An 18,005-nucleotide genomic window follows, 5' to 3' on the forward strand; every position below is an offset into this window, starting at 1 on the left:
GAGAACTGGTTCCCAGGAGTTAAATTTCTTGGAATCGTTCAGCCGCCTGCCTAGCGACTCGTCTTGTGGGCTCCAATAACGTCCAGACGTATCTGTGTCATGGCGTCTCGTACACACTCTGTATTTTTGATGTAAAGAATATCCAAGATGGCGTTGCGGCAAAAGCGCTCCTGGAKGCAACGTGTGCAGAGCTTTAATAATAAGAATGAAATGACTCCATTTCCACACCTYATGGACCTTTAGAAACATGAACACAGTTGGGCGTTCCAAAAGGAAAATCATCTCTAACCTAAATCCGTAGAAAATGCATGAACTACATTTACAGGCTGAGTCYGTATGGAAAACCAGATTYGCTAWRTGAGCTCTACCKTTTCTGATAGCAGAAGTGGTGAAACCACCAGCTACTTGCTGAAGAGGATTTAAACCAAACACTCATAGGGATRTATAGTGATTTTGGTGAGTGTGTGCAAACTTTTTACCAGCATTGTAAGCATAGRCGTAAAATAATAATACAGATAATAAAGAGGTGGTCCCCAAGTAAATTATATAGTAGGCTTGCCCAGTCATTGTTTCACTCATGGTTTTGCCGATATTTTCTCCAAGTGCTTTCTGGGTAAAACACGCTAACCAATACGTTCCTTCTTTCCGTCAGTCCGTGTGAAAGAGGACACTGCTATACACATATAGGGCCCGGCCTTAAGCCCCGCCCCCGGCCCGATGCTGATTTGTTTCGCCACTGGTTATAATACTTCCCAAATATTCAGTTCCTACATATGTATWGGTTCTCAGCCATCCAGGACATGACCCTCCTCTCCCCCCAAAATAATAATGAAAAAATTTAAAGCAACATAAGTTATAATTTAAATAACACATGACTTGTTTTGAGGATCAATGCAACAAATCAATATTTATGAGGAATTTTCTTAAGTGGAGTTACTTATTAAAACTTGTTTTTAGTCAGAGTCTTAAGTTTTTCTAAAGGTGTNCGGCCTTAAGCCCCGCCCCCGGCCCGATGCTGATTTGTTTCGCCACTGGTTATAATACTTCCCAAATATTCAGTTCCTACATATGTATTGGTTCTCAGCCATCCAGGACATGAACCTCCTCTCCCCCCAAAATAATAATGAAAAAATTTAAAGCAACATAAGTTATAATTTAAATAATACATGACTTGTATTGAGGATCAATGCAACAAATCAATATTTATGAGGAATTTTCTTAAGTGGAGTTACTTATTAAAACTTGTTTTTAGTCAGAGTCTTAAGTTTTTCTAAAGGTGTAGCAGAGATTAGATTTGTGACACTGAACCAAACTCATATCTAAGCAACATTTGAATCTTAGTTTGACTTYTATGGGTCTCAGCAGGTTGTTTACTGAGAAAAACACTTTCGTTATTCATTGCTAATTACTAGTCATTTTTAGTGGTTCAGCTTGAACACACACAAAAAAATTRAAGCACATTTTACGTTAAATTTTTACTAAAACTTTGCCGACTCCCCCAAAAATTGCTCTGTCCCCACCACTAATGAGATGGTATTTACGCCCTTGATTGTGAGCAAGATCTTTCCCCTTAAGTATGAAATTCTGGGAAAGAATCAGGAATTAAATATGAAACATAAAAAAAAAAAAGCTTTACCCTGACAATTACTTTATCACTGTAAAAAGTCTGTATTTTGTGCAATAGAGAAATACAAATTTGACTGGATGCTCTACAGCAGCAATAATTGTTCATTTAAACCGCTCTGTTTAAAGGGGACAAACTGACTGAGCGACTTCTTCTCTCTCCTCAGAGTGGAACTTACCGCATGGTGTCGGAGGAGGAGCAGGCGCTCAGGGCCAAGCTGGAGCATCTCACCATCAAGGACCATGGCCCCGTGTTTGGATCCTGYGCCAACCTGCCAGACCACACCAGGCAGAAGGTATCCAGATCTGCACTGTTGCCTCAATCCCCGTTCAACTCAGTAGCTGGACCCTGTTTTTACTTAATCACAAAACGCAAAATGTTCCCAAGCAGGGTTTCTGCAGGTTTCACCAACTCAGATTTAAGACTTTTTAAGGCCTCTATGAATTAAARCCCTGCAACACCACAGAAAACAAAATAAATAATATATGGCAGAGATTGGTAACAGAAGTGAGCCAGTGGTTTAGACRAACATCGTCCAGCCAGCTGATGGTAAATTTGCACTTACCAATGATTGGCTTTAAAACACTAGCTAGCTTTAGCAGCTAGCTACTAGTGCTTGGAGCCGTCTTGAGTGACAGAACSAAGTGAAAATGTCAAAGTTTTGCATCACAGTAAAGTCCTGCAAAAAGATAACTATGTAGAATATACAAGTCCTGCCAGTTTAYTTTAAACTCAGTGAATTGAAGTCATTTTAAGACCTTAATTTTAGTTACGTAAATGTATGTCTTTTTAAGGACGCACAGACATCCTAAGAGTAATTTCCAGAATATTTGTCCGAGTTCAAGTCAAATCAAACCCATTTATCATAATTTCATCTTATACCTAAAAAACAAACAACAAAACAACAGCGCTTCTTCCAGTCAAGATGCCCCAATAACTGTTACAACTCTGAACTTTTTCAGGGCCCTTTGGTCTGCTGGATTACAGCTGCGGTATAACAGTGGTTATTAAAATAAACAACAAACAATCCAAGTCACTTCTGATGTGTTTAAACTCATCTCTGTGAACTGTTAGTGTAAGGGGTTAAATGTCAGCTAAATGTCAGGTTTGGCTCCCCCTGCAGGCCAAAGATGAACTGAACGAGACGGATGAGAAGCGCGTGTCGGCAGCGAAGGAGCTTCGAGCCATCATTAAGGAGAAGGCGGAGGCCGGAGATGACCTGGCCAAGGGGGTGCAGGACACCTTTGGGGAGAAACCAGACAGTCTGCTGGTCCGCTTTATCCGCGCCAGGAAGTACGACGTGCCCAGAGCCTTTGACCTCATGAAGGGTGAGTCAAAGCAACAAGCAGAAAGGAGCTTAATTTACTGATACTAGCGCAGCATACTACTGTMAAAATATTTCATGCATAAAAACTGGGATTCTAAACCCTCAGGTCATATGTTTTTTTTTTCTTCACATTTCCTGTTAGCCACTTCAATTTGAAGATGCTGGCCGTTTTTCAACATGGCCGTCATTTTTGAGCGCTTTATATCAGTTATTGCCGTAAAATGTTCCCCCTTTTCATGACTTGGATGAACTTTATGTCACATTATATGTTTTATAGTCATCTTATTCGTACAACTTGAAATAAAATGTAGCAAAATCAGATGTCAAAACTGAAGTTTCTCCATTAGGACCATGGCAGCCCTTTTGAAAAATGTCCACCAGAAAAAGGGGACGCAGATTCAGTAAAATAGATTTGATTTTTTTATGGTTCCAAATATATAGGCTATGATTTGACTCAAAATACAAAAAAATATAGCTCGCGATTTTAGAGCAAAAATAAAATTTCCACGACAACCATGGTGGTCATTTTGAAAAAAAAAAAAGATTAGTAAATGTGATTTCTATGGGTTCCATTGTGACACCAGAAATATTCATCTGTGATATTATTGGCAAACTTAGTGCAAAAATACATCTTCTCAGATGACATCCATCTTGAATTTTGTCGTGGCTAACTTTTTAAAAAGTTAGGTTGTTGTTGGTGAAATATCACATTTTCTGCTGCACTGTACTAATTACTTTCGCCTAAATATAAGTATAAATCCATTTCATACTCCAAACATAAATTGACACAGACACTTTCAAGTTCATTTTCAAAGACAAAACCCAGCAGGACCTGACTGACCCTTCCCCTTGGCTCTCCGTTCAGGATATGTCCGCTTCAGGAAGGATTACCCCGAGCTGTTTGAGAACCTGACCCCGGAGGCTGTGCGCAGCACCATCGAGGCCGGCTACCCCGGCATCCTCCACAGCAGAGACAAATACGGACGCGTGGTTCTGCTCTTCAACATCGAGAACTGGGACTACGAGGAGATCACCTTTGACGAGGTGGAACTCTGAAAGGACTAGTCAGGAGAAGCGTAACTCGGGGATTTTGAAGGTTTTACCAGCTCAAATTTAAGGCTTTTTAAGACCACCATGAGTTAAATTTAAGACCTGTACCGCAACATAAATGTACACTGTAAAACCGCACATTTTATATAGTAGTGCCAAGATGAATGACAACGAATGTTTGCGTCCATCACTTACCCTTGATAGATGCAAGAAAGCTAGCTAGCTAGCAAGGGCATATTAGCAGCTAGTTAGCAGTAGCTTCAAACGTACTCAAACGTTTGCCAGTCAGAACAGTCCAGCGAGAAAAATAATTAGAATAATCCTGCCACAACAAAATTTAAGACCTGTGATTCACTTATGTTTTTCAGAAAGAATTTAAGACATTTTAAAGCCTTTACTTTAGATGCATTAATTTAAGAGTTTTTAAGGATGCGTGGATACCACGGYGACTGGGAGCAGATTTGATGAGGCTTTCCTGGCAACCTCTTGTGCGTTCAGATTCTGCGGGCCTACTGCGTGATCCTCGAGAAGCTGCTGGAGAACGAGGAGACTCAGATCAACGGCTTCTGCATCATTGAAAACTTCAAGGGCTTCACCATGCAGCAAGCATCAGGCATCAAACCCACCGAGCTCAAGAAGATGGTGGACATGTTGCAGGTAGGGTTGTAGTCCAGCTTTCCTTTCGCCGAACGCTTTAAGGATGGGGTCGCCTCACCGTGTTTCTCTTGGCGTCCCACCAGGACTCCTTCCCAGCCCGTTTCAAGGCCGTGCACTTCATCCACCAGCCCTGGTACTTCACCACCACCTACAACGTGGTGAAACCCCTCATGAAGAGCAAGCTGCTAGAGAGAGTAAGTCACAAACATAACCTTCCAAAAGCTCTCTGTGCCGATCTTTAATGGTTTCACATCACAACCACAAAGATCAGTGAAACCCTTTGATAACAATTGTGTCTTACTGTTGATCCTAGGGGTGCAACACTTCAAAAACACAAAATCTTACTAAGTGTTTTGGTCTATTTTCTAGTGCAAATATCTTAATAGACTGAAATAAGGCTAAACTAACTTAGAAGGAACTTTTCAACAAGATAGGAACTTGTTTTAAGTCAACGATTCCTTAATATTGAGGAAAATATAAAATATAATCCACTGGCAGATTATGTCACTCATAGCAAGACATTTTTTTCCCATGTTAAAAGGAAACAATCTTCYAGTGGAACTAGTACATTTTCCTTGATCAATATTATGAAATTATTTACTTAAAGCTAACTCTTGTGTCTGAAAAGTTACTGATGAGTTAGTGTTGTCTTATATCAAGTGTGCTACAGTATTTACTTGGTAAAATGTTTTGCATTGACCGATTACAGTTTTCTGGACAATAACAGATCTTTAAAAAGTCTTTAAGATTTTTTTTGTCTGGTGAAAAAAATTATAATAGCCAAAGATGTTCAGAAAGTCACTAAACTGGCAGCATTTGGGGTAAATATTGCTAACCGCACACCTGGTCGGTGGATCTGATTAAGAAATGGAGGCCGATTTATCTTCTGATTGATTTATTGCCTGATCGATTTCTCGGTGCACCCCTAGTAGATACAGTTGAGAATATGGGGGTGAGTCTTGGAGAGTGATTTTCACAGATCCTCTCCATCCAGACTGGCTGAGCTCAAGCAAAAATGCACACAAGAGTCAGTCTTGAGTCAAGTACACTCCAATTTTAATACACTGAAGGTTGTTGATAAAACCTTAAAAAGAAAAACGCCCTAAATATGCTTCTAAATTATGTGCAAGCAGAAGCTTCCGAGAACGGTTTCAGATTGACTAGAGGTGCTTAAATGCTACAAACAGCCGCCTCCAAACATCTTTTTATCCACTATGTGACGCTAATTTCACCATGTCAGTGGTTTCCTGCACAAACGTCCCTGACAGCCGCTCTGTTTGCTGTAGGTGTTCGTCCACGGAGACGAGCTGGAAAACTACTACAAGGAGTTTGACCCCGAAATTCTTCCGTCCGAGTTTGACGGAAAAGGTTCCAAGTACGACGGCAAGGCCACGGCGAACAAGCTGTTCGACTAGTCATCGTAGAAACCCGTCTGTCGCCCAACAGTCTGACAGCTGTAATGCAGTGAAAAAAAATGTAACAGAATAATCCAGCTGTGTGGATGTAGGAAGAGTAGTTATGAATGAAACATAGGAGAGCGTGTGAAAGGCTGAAGAAGAGTCCGTTTTCCAGATGTTCTGACAAAACCCAGTCCTTAGCTTTCTACAGTCTCTAACTCATGAGYTTTGAACAGAAATTACAAATGGTTTTGTAATTTAACAAACCTTTTACCCAAAACAGAGAGAAGTTTAAATTCACACAGAAACCTGATTGGAAAATGAATATTTCTTTCTGCATTAAAAGAGAAAATGTTGTCCACTTCCCACTGATTTCCCACCACAACATCTTAGAAGCTGAAAAAGAAAATCCCATCAGGGATGATGTTTCAAACGCCATCGTTACGACTGAATCGCCGTGGCAACTGGGTATATTTTAAACAGATTTCAGAAGTTTTAAAGTTGTTTTACACACCAGATGAGACTCAAAGTATGACATGTCTGTCATTTCTTTCTTTACATTCACTTTCAGAATAAAAGTTTTCACCTGACGCACCACCCTGTGCACCAGCAACAATGTCAATAAATGTACAATAAACTGTATATAAATATAACTTTTGCATTTTATTAAGAATTGTTGAGAACAAATCATGAATGACGAGATCTATAAAGCAGAGGGTTGATTAAATCTTTTTGTTACAGACCCGTAGAGATTCATGTTTAACAAAGACAAAAACGATTATTGATCAACAATAGAGGCATAAAAAAACAGAATCATCTACTGACTTTCAGTAACACCCACCTCTTCATTTGAACAGCATATAAAATATACAATTGCACAAAATAATAAACATTTCTTAAAGAAACAGCAGATTTCTTTTTGAAAGAGGGGTTCTGTGAGATCATAAGCAGTTAATATCTTACCTGTGGCTTAAAACTTTCCAAGCATCTTTGGCATAAATACAGACTAGAAGCTTCTGGAGGCTGAAACGTCTTCAGACAAAAATGTCAAGGTGGTTATTTTTGAAAAGCACTTTATGAACCTTACTCTGTCTTCAGCTGCATTTGGCAGAAGCTAATGATTGTTGAAATGGAAAACGGAAAGAGGGGATGGTGCCTCACTGACTACCCTCCACAGATCATGTGAGATATTTCTAGACAGAACCTGTGAGAACATTTTATTTGTTGGGATTTATGTCTGACTGGAAGCTCTACATGTTTTGCTCGGTGCTGCAGTAGACTAATCAGGTCTACTGCAGACTTGACTTTTGTACCGCAGGCAAGATGTTAACTACTCAGACCTCTTCAGCAGAAGTTTGCTTCAAAAATTCAGGACTCTTATTTAACAGCATAGCGAACAATTGATTTAAAAAATAAAAAAAAAACTACATGAAAACTATTTCCAAATTCAAATCTTGCCTTTGTTTCTGACACAATAATGTTACTGTGAGAAATTATGCAACTTTCTGCTTTTGTTTTAAGTATTTTTAGCTAATGAGGGGAACGCTAAGCTACGCTACCAGATTAAAAATAAACCTCCCAAACTATTTCAATCTTGCATTTATCTCTAATCCGAAGCGCTCGCTAAGCCACAAGCTACTTGTAGCCTTTAATGGAGCTGAAAGAGACCAGAAAACAAAAACAAAGTAATGGGTTGATTGTATCGTTTTGTAGGATTAAAGTGAAAACCACAGTTAAATAAATTAAGGTGTTCTTGGAATGGTGCAAGCTGTGCAATGTCTGTGTTACTATGCAAAAAACATGTTGGTTTAAAGTGCTCATATAGTATAGTACAGTCAGGATGTCCTAATGATTGTACACAACAGTTTAGGTTTAAAAGTTGTTTTTTTTTTAAATAAAGTGTTCTGAGCAGCTGATATATGTTTAGTCATTTTAGGGAAATTAGGACATCTGAAAACAGTGTAAACAATAAAACCAGTCCTGGTGGTTCTGATCGGAAACCCACAAGTTTTGCAACAGGAACGAATGTCGGTCTTAATCTCTACAGGACTTTTCTACGTAAAACTTCACAGAATTTTATGCAGGCTTAAATACAAATATATTAGCATCCGTTAGTTGGTCTGATCAAGTGCTTTCATCGGCGTTAGTAACGAATAATTAGCTGGCGCTCTGCAGAGTACGTAAACTGACCCAGCAGATCTGAAGGCCTCGGGTTGACCGTGCTGCTGGTCAAGTCTTAGAATCACCCGCTGAGGTTTAGTTTTAGTCCTGAGGGGAGGTTGAGTTTGAGTTTCCGCTCCCCTGGCAGGCCTGCTGCTTTTTCTTCCAGTGGCAGATGGCGTCAGTGTACTCCACTATGACCTTGTCCATCCAGGTGAGGGGATGTGGGAAAAGAACGGCCCCCTCAAAGAAGCCCATGTGGCCCCCGTGCTCAGTCAGGGCGAACATCATGTTGGGCATTTTCTCTAACGTACAAAAGAGAGAGAGGAAGGTCAAATCTCACATGCAGTTCTGGTAAGATGCTCACTTCCACTTATTATGGTCATAAATGTCAGATTAATTTTGTGTTTTACAAATAATTATGGAACTTGGAATTTTAGATTTTCTTTTTTTATTATGCATTTTCTAGGCACAAAGTGTCATTTTAGAGCATAATCAAGTAACTATGTTAACTTCAGTTTAAAAATATTATCAAACATTACTTAGAAAAATTTGACTTCATAGTTTTAACGCCTTGAAATTGGGCCTCTGTCTCTTTAAATAAAAAGCTCCTGCTCTTTGTGAAGCTCCACCTTCAGGAAGTCATGACAGCATGGCTCCTCTATTAACCCTTTAACGACATGTTGTCTCTTGTGAAAGATGAACTTGTACCAAACTCGTAGCCGAATTTTGACATATTCATGTTTCCAACATCTGAAAGCTGAGTATTACTCCTTCGACTGATTTATTTTTAATTGCGAGCATAAAGTTGTAATATTAAAAAAATACAGTCATGATATTACCAGAACAAAGTCATATTCTGCTAATATTCTGATTATATTCTTGTAATTAAACAAATTTAATACTTTATTGTACAACTCACAGAAGGGTTGATTGAAATTTAAAAAAAAAACATTTTCTAAAAAATATTTTGTGATTTATAATAAAAAAAAAAAAATGTTCAAATTGTTAGAAAACTTTGAACGCCCCAGGCTCATTTTGTACCACTGTTATACCTGCCACTTCCATCTGCTGTTCACAGTTCAACTAAGGTCTACCATAACATAATAAACAATAATAAAAGTTTAACACAGTAATTTGATCTGCTGCTAATGGAAACCAGGTATTAAGGCATCTCCAGTCTATCTTTAAGAAATGCATAAAACCAATCCTAGAGTAACCCAACCCTGCCAAACTGTCTTATTAAATTAGCAAGAGGCTTTTGGACACGCCTAGTAAACACAAAGTGTCCGGTTGGAGTCTTATTTCATGTCAGCTGCTTCAGTTTTGCTTCTTATCATGTAACCTCTGTGATAAATAAATAGGATGTAACGTAACTGGCTGCTAATTCTAAAAGAAAAAGTCTAAATATTGTTAAAGTTGCACGATTAAAAAACATAGTTTTTAAATCTATTTTTAAATCAGGTTTTCTGAAGCATATGGTAGAGCAATGTACATATTTTCCTTTAAGTTTGTTTCTAACAGGAAGTGGCAACGTCCTCTCAAAGATAATAAAACAACGGTTAACAGAGTATTAATCTTGAAATGCAAAAGACAAGAAAAAGAAGAAAAGGAGAATTTTGTTAGCCAGAAAAATATGTAATTTTCCCCCGATGTTTCCACTGGTAGTTTGACAATTACTGAGTTCCCCGTTGCTGAGGTTAGAAAACCTTGCCATCAAACTAATCTTTAGCTCCAACCACAGACTCATGTCAGGCCGGACTGCTTCACAAGCTAAGGGTACTTCCAGTTAGAACAAACATGTTGGTAAATGAATTTGACTTCATAGCACCATAGAGAAGAGTTTCCCAGCCTTGGTTCCTCAAGGCACACTGCCCTGTAAGTGTGTTCCTGCTTCTGCACACCTGCTTCCAATTGATAGGCGATTAACAAGTTTTTTGCTGGACAGCATTCCTCTGAATTAGGTGCTTTAGAAACATGTAAAACATGCAATGCGCCGAGGAACAGGGTTGGCAAACACTGCCATAGAAAATGCCACCCTTCAGGTAAATAACTACCAGTGAAGTTCAAAATTGCACAAACAGGATGAGTGATTACATAAATATGACTTACTGAGTGATAGTGCACTGTATTTTTCATGTCTGCCATGCTTACAGTTCTCAGTAAATGCTCTTTCTGGCCTTCGTTGTCTCACTTTGGTTTTCTGGATAAGCGTTTCCAAGCATGTCATTAAAGCTGCCTCCGTCTTGTCTGTCCAACAATAAATAATTAAGGTTCCCAACCTTTCAGAGTGGAGGGTATGGTTAAAAGTGCTCAGTGAAGTAAGCAGCAGCTGAATCCAGTTTCCGTACAGAAGTAAACCACGGGCTCTTTGACCTTCTGTTACTCTAAACACCTCGGGTTGATTTCCTGTCCGACACAGTTTACCTTCACGTTTGATGTCCAATTTTCTGCAGAACATTCTGCAAAAACCAAATGAGTTACGAATACATAATGCCATAATGCAAAATTACTTTCATCACTCCCACATTTTGCCGTCCAATTTCATGGATCTTGAGTTATTTTGCAAAAAAAAAGTGACAACAACTCTTGAAAAATCTAAATTAGTGAGTTACAGCAACATTTAAATTCCCTTTGGGATTAATAGAGTATTTTTGAATTTGAATTGAATTAGATGTTAAAAACTGGTACAAACATACCCAAAAGACTTTGGGTGTAAGACATTATTGACTCAGGGTGTTAATACTTTTGGATCACACTGCACAGTGCTGCAGTTTTGTCCAGAAATCGGCAGTAAAGTCGTTGTTTCATGAAAAATGTGACTTATGCATGTTGCTGGAACATCGTAGATCCAGAACTCTAAGAAAACTCTAGATAGAAAAGAACCTATACTGAAGCGCTCACATCTCCGTGTAAAACAGATCAAGTTTAGAATTTGACTCCTCGATGTCAAACTTATGACGCGCTTATGATTTAGCCGCAAGCAGCAGCCACTGCATGTCGATCCCTGATACAAGACAAAGCAGTACAGCCAGGGAGACGTGCACAGACCCACACAGTGCTCTATGTATAATCCAGCAGCCAAGGCGGATCACATGTCTCTGAAAAATTCAACAAGACTCCCTCAGCGGAGCGGCATTAAGGAGAACGATGCGGCAAAACTTTATCAACACTTAAGACAATATGACGTGTGTCCAAAGGCAAAGCAAGGACGTTTGTTCACTCTACGCTGGACAAGTTATTGTCTTTGTAAGCGAATGGAGAGCTGAGCGGAAAAAAGACCAAGTCCTGGCAAAAAATCTGAAATTTTATCAATTGGAGGAATTTCAGTCTGTAACCTGTACTTGGCAGTTAAAAAAAAACCATTAAATGCTAAGTAACCGGAGGCATGACCTTTCCTGTTTTATCCATATTATTCACTCCAAGCCAGTGTTTGTTTTTTTAAAAGCAGTTATGAGGCACAGTGGCAAAACTTGAAGCTGCTGCTGCACAAGTTACTCAATGGGTCGTTGCTAGGTAACCAAAGAGTCAGCAAGTGAGTTGATGCCACCAACCTTCATTAGCTCATTGTGAGAGGCTAAGTGGCTAAAGCCTTTCGTCTGCCTACACCTCCCAGAATGCCATGCGGTTTCTGGATCAGTGTTCAGTGAAATTATTGAACTTTGATGGCGTTTCTATGGTGACATATTGTTATTCATTTATTGCCCAGCCCTAGACTGTGGAGTACCAAATAAGAGGAAGATCAAAGTCTATGATTTTTTTTTTGTCATACTGCATAGGAGCCACAGGAGGGTTTGTTTTGAGTTGACCACTAACCTGTAAGCATGTATGGTATAGCCAGAAGTGACCGATGAACTAGAGGGTCGTCAGAGGAGTTGACCAGGAGGAGCGGCACAGATACCTGGAGGCAAGTTTTATACTCCATTTACTCCTGATAGCTTAGTTTCAGCAGCATTCATTCAAACATTTATCCTGCAGAAACCAAATCAGAGATGTGTGTCTAACAACCCTACATTAGTTAATCGACAGGAACAATAAAGGCACTGATGGCTTAGAGTAGAGATTTTACTACAGATGCTTCAGACTCACGTTGTGGACGTAGTGCACACAGCTCTCCTTCTCGTAATACTCCCTCAAGGAGTTGTAGCCGTGGAATTTCCTGAAGTGTGATAACATCAGACACAAAGCGTTTGGAACAGATTTGCATCCGTGTCAACTTTTTAACCCCAACAACATCTCACCTCATGATGTTGTCATCTATCTGCATCAGAGACGTGGCTGCGCACAGTTTGTTGAGGTCTGTGTCTCCAATGTTGCTGGAGGTCAACAAGCTGCCCCTGGGAACCGAGATCGGCATGGAGATAACTTAGAGCATTAAGCCGACTAAATAACATCAGCAACCACATTAACACGTCTAGATCTTCTCTAGCTGAAAGGCATAATAGTTTCCGATTAGGTGCGCATCTGAAACTGATCATTTGTCCATGAAAATGTGTCTGACCTGTGTGACAGGATGAGCTTCTTCATGTTGCCTGCCAGCACTAAGTTATAAAGCCTCCGACACTGGTCCCACTGAAGGAATGTTTCCTGTGCCCTGAAGACACAGAAGACACACAATACTAGGCCACATGATGGAAATTCATTCTCACAGCGTCTTGCCCTTAAACCTTCTCACGTTTTGTCACATTACAACCACAGGCTACCAAGTTCATCACAGTTAACTAAAACTAATGAAATAATGAAAACTGAAATTGAGAAAAGATTTCAACTGAAGTAAACACAAACGGTAAACTGGAACTATAGTGTACGTTTATAAAACTAACCAAAATATACTGAAATTGTAGATATAACATGATTCGTTTTTGTTTTTAGGAATCTAATCCAGACTATTGGCCTTTTGAGCACAAGCAATTTACGGCAGCTGTCGGCAAATTACGCCACTCCGTGCTCCTCTTGGCGGTACTTGCGCTAGTCCGTAAAATGGCGACTGCATAAGTTGAGATAAAACACCAGAAGCACTTTGGTTGTTCAACATTTTTTGAAAATGGCATCTTCAGTAAAACTAACTGAATTAGGCAAAAAGTCCTGGCGAAAATAAAACAAACTATAACATAAAGTCCAAAACTATAATAAACCTGCAAACATATTATTGGGATGTAGTGCGATGCGAGTCCCGTTGACTGACCTGAGAGCGTTGTATCCCTGGCAGACGCTGATGCAACACAGCACCTGCTCCTGGTTGGATCGATTTTCTCCCAGGAACTTACACGCTATGTTTCCCCCCAGACTGAAGCCCACCACCACGAGCTGCGTTTGGGGGAAAGCGCGCTTGATGTAGGCCACCATGGCCCCAAACTCCCAAGTGCACCCTGAATATATACATTACAAAAACAAACAAAACGAAACATGCTTTTCTGAATGTATGGCACGTTAAGAAATGAGAACATGTAAACCCATTGGGAATGAATCTGTTTCTCTAGTGCCATCGCCTCGCAGTGCAGCGTGTTGTTAGCCCTACTTACCGTAGGTAAACATGCGCGGCGAGGTGAGCTCCATGTCAGGAAGAGCTCCCAGATGGTTCAAGACGGCGCAGCGGTAACCCTGCCGCTGGGAGTAATCCACAAAGGTTCGAATGTAGTTCTTCTCGCTATGGTTACCAATCCCAGGGCAGATTACCATGGTAACATCGTCTGACATGCAAACAAAGAAAGCAAGTAAAAACATCTAACTGGAGTCATGAGTGTCAAAGTGAGCAGCGTGCATGTGAGCTGATGAATCCTCCCCTCAGGGGAATTCAGCAGAGTTGATCCCGCTCATGCGTTCTGTCAGCCAGACGTACAAACCAGGCAGGCACAAGTCAGGACTCAAAAGAGAAAACAATAATTGTCTTTCAGAAACTTACAGAAATGACTCATCTGTTTTAAAAAGTTGGACAAAAAAACAAGAAGTTAACGGTTTGATTTCTGCCTCAAAGCCGGTTTAAGTTACATCATGTTTTGAATGACTTTTTAAAATATCTTTGTTATTGGTTTTTAACTACTTATGTCAGTTTCTCATTCCATCAGTAACCAAAACAGATTTGTTTGTAATGGCAAGGTGTCAACATTTAGCCCTTCATACTTATAAACATCTCTGAAAAAGCACTACCGACAGTCATTGGGGAATTTTTTTATATGTGCTCTAAGGGCAGTTGCCCAGGGGGGCATCAGACACCTGAGGGGGACTCAAAAATTAGAAAACAAAATAGATCTTATCTGTCAGTTGTCCCCTGAACAAGTTTTCTACTGATTGCATGCATCAGTACAATCAGATGCATACAATCATTGCATGCATGATTGTATCCATGATGCACGTGAAACTGTAGTATTTCACTACCACGGCTTTAGTAGTGGAATAAGTTCTACTTATTTGTTAAATTACCTGCTTTTTGCTACAAATCAGATAATTGTTTGTATTTTAATTGGTTGGAGGGAGTGCAGCAGAAGGAGGGGCTTCCTGGAAGAGCCACGACTGTCGTTAGTTATAAAAACAGCGTGATTCATGCTGATGCTCTTATTTTAGAGCTGATGCTCTAAAAAAGAAGAGTAAATTTCCACCAAAAATCTAAATATTTAGATCAATCTTAGACATTTTCAAGAGAAAAGTTGAACATTTCTGACTTTGAAAAGTTGAAAATTTGCTAGAAAAATTTTGAGGTTAATCTCAGAAATTTTCTAGAAACAAACTTAGAAATATCTTACCTTAAAAAGTTGAACTCTGAGATCTCAGAAATTTTCCAGAAAAAACACGGAAAGCTCTCTGTTTCCAAAGTCAAAAATGTTTGACTTTTGGAACATTTCTGAGTTTGAAAAGTTACAATTTTTCCCTTTAGAAATTCCAATATTATTTTTGTTTCCAATATTTTTCTAGAACGTTTCTGAGATCAGTCTCTAAATTTCTGAGTTTTTTCACCAAGGTTTACCACTTCTTTTTTTTCTATAGCCCTAATATGCCATCGGAGAAGTAAGCTAGTGATTTGGGGAATAAAAAGAGTCGAACAACAAACGTTAATTTTGTGTCATTTCAGAAATGACTAATATGCCATGTTCGTGTTATGCTTGATTTTGTTTGTCCAATCAGGCGTGTGGTTTTTGGAAATCACTCAGTTTTTTCTGTTTGTCTAAATAAGGTGAGTTCAGTGAGAAACATCCTCCTTTAGAAATGCCTATTCGTCTGCAGACTCGCTTAATCACTGAAGTCATTTTGCTACCGACCTCCTGTGCTGTGCTTTCCTAGAGCTTCAAAGAGGTCAAAGGTGGCTGTGGCTCCATCCTGCATTGGGAGGAATTTGCGAAGCCCGCAGGGTGTTGGAGTACTGACGCGCCCCATCTTGCCGTACAGAGCCGTCTGGAGGTGACCGCTCTTTCCCCAAAGCAAAGGAGGGATGTACCTGAAGGTAATCACAAGCCCTAGATTATAAAAATCATCTAGGTTCAGGAGTTTTAGCGAACAAATCTGAAAGGTCTCTCTAAAACTCACTCTTTGGACAGCATGGGGCAGGACTTGAGCAGGTAGCGGCAGAGCGGCGTGTCCTGGCTGATGATCTGCGGGGCTGCGGTCGGGCTGGTCAGGTTGAGACAGCGCACGATGACGTACAGGATGGCGGCCACTGCGGCCAGCTTCATGCCGTCAAACATGGCCGGCAGCTCAGAGCCAAAGGTCTGCATGTCGCCGTCCTCCAGGATCGTCATTGTGGGAATTTTAGATCTGCAGGTGATGAGTGTAAAATAAAAAAACACACGCAGAAGTATGCAGATTTCTTGAACTTTTATGTATTTTATYGCAATAGACCAACAAAATGTAAAGTTTACTTATTTTCCTTCCACTTCACCATTAACACCGTTTTGATACGGCATGTCACATAAAATAGTAATAAAATACACTGGCGACTCTAGTTACGCTCAAAGAATAAGGATGGTATTACAAGAGCAAGTTAGCATATTTCTAGAAGATCATTTATACAAATCTATGTCAGAAGTCTAAAGAAAAATGCAAAGATTTTTGTTTTCTCATCTCTTTCCTTTAAAGCAAAAACATTTTTAGGTTCCAAGTACAAATGTCGAGTTTGTTTTTTGGACACTTTTTATGCCAATTGCCTGTGTTCAAAACATTTTCTATATATAAAGATAGAAAAAGTACCAATAACATGTTTTATTTTATTGTCTGAAAATGACCAACACAAGGGAACAGTGCTTCGGGGAAAACATAAATAAATCACAGTTTTTTTTAAAATAACAAAATGTAGCTGGTCAGGGAGCCTGCCAAGAGGCGAACTGCAACACTGAAACACATTCAGTAATTTCTGATTGATACTGGCTGGTTTCTACAGGTTGAATTCATTCTGTGTTCTGCAAGACAAAAGAAAACATCCAGACATGGCTAAAACCACATGGTGGGGGCAGCATAATGATTAGTTAGATCTTAGGAACACCTCTAATTAATTTCCAGGCAGTTTTGACCTTAAATTTCCAGAAGTCTTCTAGACTCTAGAGATTTGAAGACAAATAAATATTTTTTAAAAATTACTACTGTGAGTTGATGTATGAAGTCAAAATAAAGAAAAGAATGGCTTCACCAGAGAAAACTAAAAGTTTTGAAAAAGCCTGGGATGCTGACAGACTTTTCCAAAGAAAGCTTAAGGCTGAATTTGAATGAAAATGTACTTTAACAAACCATAAACATATATATTTTTTATTAATTTTTTTTTTTTTTAAGATTTTGCATTGGAAAAACGATGCCTATCTTCAACTGAAAAAAGATAGTGAAGTTATTTATTTTGGTCTCATTTCTTTGACATCACAAAAACATGTCACTGTTTAGGTATAAGTGCATAAGGAATTCAAAAAAGTTGTTTATTTTATGGAAGAAAAAAAACTTGTGAATCTTTAAAAAAAATTGAAGAAACTGTCCAAAAACTACGTTTTTACACTAATTTATGTTTTGCCATACTTATTTGCGCCTTGCCATACTTATAATAAAGATTTCACGCGAGTTCACGCGAGGGATTTAAATGACTGTTAAGCAAGACTTTTGACTCACCTTTCTGTCTGAGCTGGGATAATACAAAGCAGTTCAGACAGTGAATTTTACTTGAGAGCTGGTAGGGAAAAACACAAAATAAAGGGAAGTTTAAATAGTAAACTTCCTAAAAAAAAAAAAAAACTAAAAAAAGGTTTACTAACAGAGAAAACACAATTTTTCCCAAAACTAACATCCAGAAAGCGTGACAGGCGACCGAGCAGCCAGCCTCAACAGGTTTCTCGCTTTCCGTCTGTCTTTTGCTCCAGGTAAAACTCTTCCTGTGAGGGACAGGAGAGAAACTGTGTTTCTAAGAATCCCAGAAGCCGACGCTGACGTCAAAATTTGAAACCTAACAGTCTTCTAAAGTTTAGAAAACGGACACTTCCGGACTTACCATAGTGTTTAAGAGTCTGTCAGAGTTGTAGCTTGAGTCACGGACTCGCTAGCAGCTCCGTCTCCACTTCACACAGCGGAGAAACTGACCAGCCGAGTCGCGAGCTCAAGATGCCTTCAGGCTCTCTTAATAAAGCTCCGACATTAAGCTTTTGGTCCTCCCACAACACTAGAGACGTGATTTCTACAACACATTTAGTAGGATTTAAACATGTTGCTCTATTCGCTCTCATATCACGTAGGTGCTCTATGTTTATTCGTCCCTTCCGTATGGGGTAAATGTCCGATTTCTGTGGAGTTGGCTATCCCCCTGATGAACCAGCACGTCCAACAACCC

General features: G+C 39.5%; 2 protein-coding genes across 5 annotated transcripts in view; one reads left to right on the forward strand and one right to left on the reverse strand.

The window, feature by feature from the left end:
- rlbp1b (retinaldehyde binding protein 1b) overlaps window positions 1–6,708 on the forward strand; it is a 14,167-nt gene extending 7,459 nt beyond the window's left edge. The window contains exons 2-7 of the mRNA XM_008410879.1: window positions 1,791–1,919; window positions 2,748–2,952; window positions 3,817–3,995; window positions 4,500–4,658; window positions 4,742–4,852; window positions 5,945–6,708. Of these exons, the coding sequence (XP_008409101.1) occupies window positions 1,791–1,919; window positions 2,748–2,952; window positions 3,817–3,995; window positions 4,500–4,658; window positions 4,742–4,852; window positions 5,945–6,073 (912 nt within the window). The 3' untranslated portion in view covers window positions 6,074–6,708. The remainder of the gene's footprint in view (window positions 1–1,790; window positions 1,920–2,747; window positions 2,953–3,816; window positions 3,996–4,499; window positions 4,659–4,741; window positions 4,853–5,944) is intronic.
- abhd2b (abhydrolase domain containing 2, acylglycerol lipase b) lies at window positions 6,700–18,005 on the reverse strand. Of its 4 annotated transcripts, none has more exons than XM_008410752.2 (12): window positions 17,670–18,005; window positions 17,467–17,553; window positions 17,294–17,306; window positions 15,734–15,961; window positions 15,469–15,644; window positions 13,738–13,905; window positions 13,401–13,584; window positions 12,717–12,809; window positions 12,457–12,552; window positions 12,305–12,374; window positions 12,032–12,116; window positions 6,700–8,520 (listed from the first exon to the last, which is right to left on the reverse strand). In XM_008410752.2, the coding sequence occupies exons 4-12, from the start codon at window positions 15,943–15,945 to the stop codon at window positions 8,318–8,320; spliced, it is 1,287 nt and encodes a 428-aa protein (XP_008408974.1). In that variant the 5' UTR covers window positions 15,946–15,961; window positions 17,294–17,306; window positions 17,467–17,553; window positions 17,670–18,005; the 3' UTR covers window positions 6,700–8,317. The 4 variants fall into 4 exon arrangements, with proteins under 4 accessions (XP_008408974.1, XP_008408971.1, XP_008408973.1 ...); XM_008410749.2 differs by having other exon boundaries at window positions 17,294–17,351; window positions 17,670–18,004; XM_008410751.2 differs by having other exon boundaries at window positions 17,294–17,351; window positions 17,437–17,553; window positions 17,670–18,004.

The sequence above is a fragment of the Poecilia reticulata genome, linkage group LG6, assembly GCF_000633615.1.
Source record: "Poecilia reticulata strain Guanapo linkage group LG6, Guppy_female_1.0+MT, whole genome shotgun sequence".
NCBI lineage: Eukaryota > Metazoa > Chordata > Actinopteri > Cyprinodontiformes > Poeciliidae > Poecilia > Poecilia reticulata.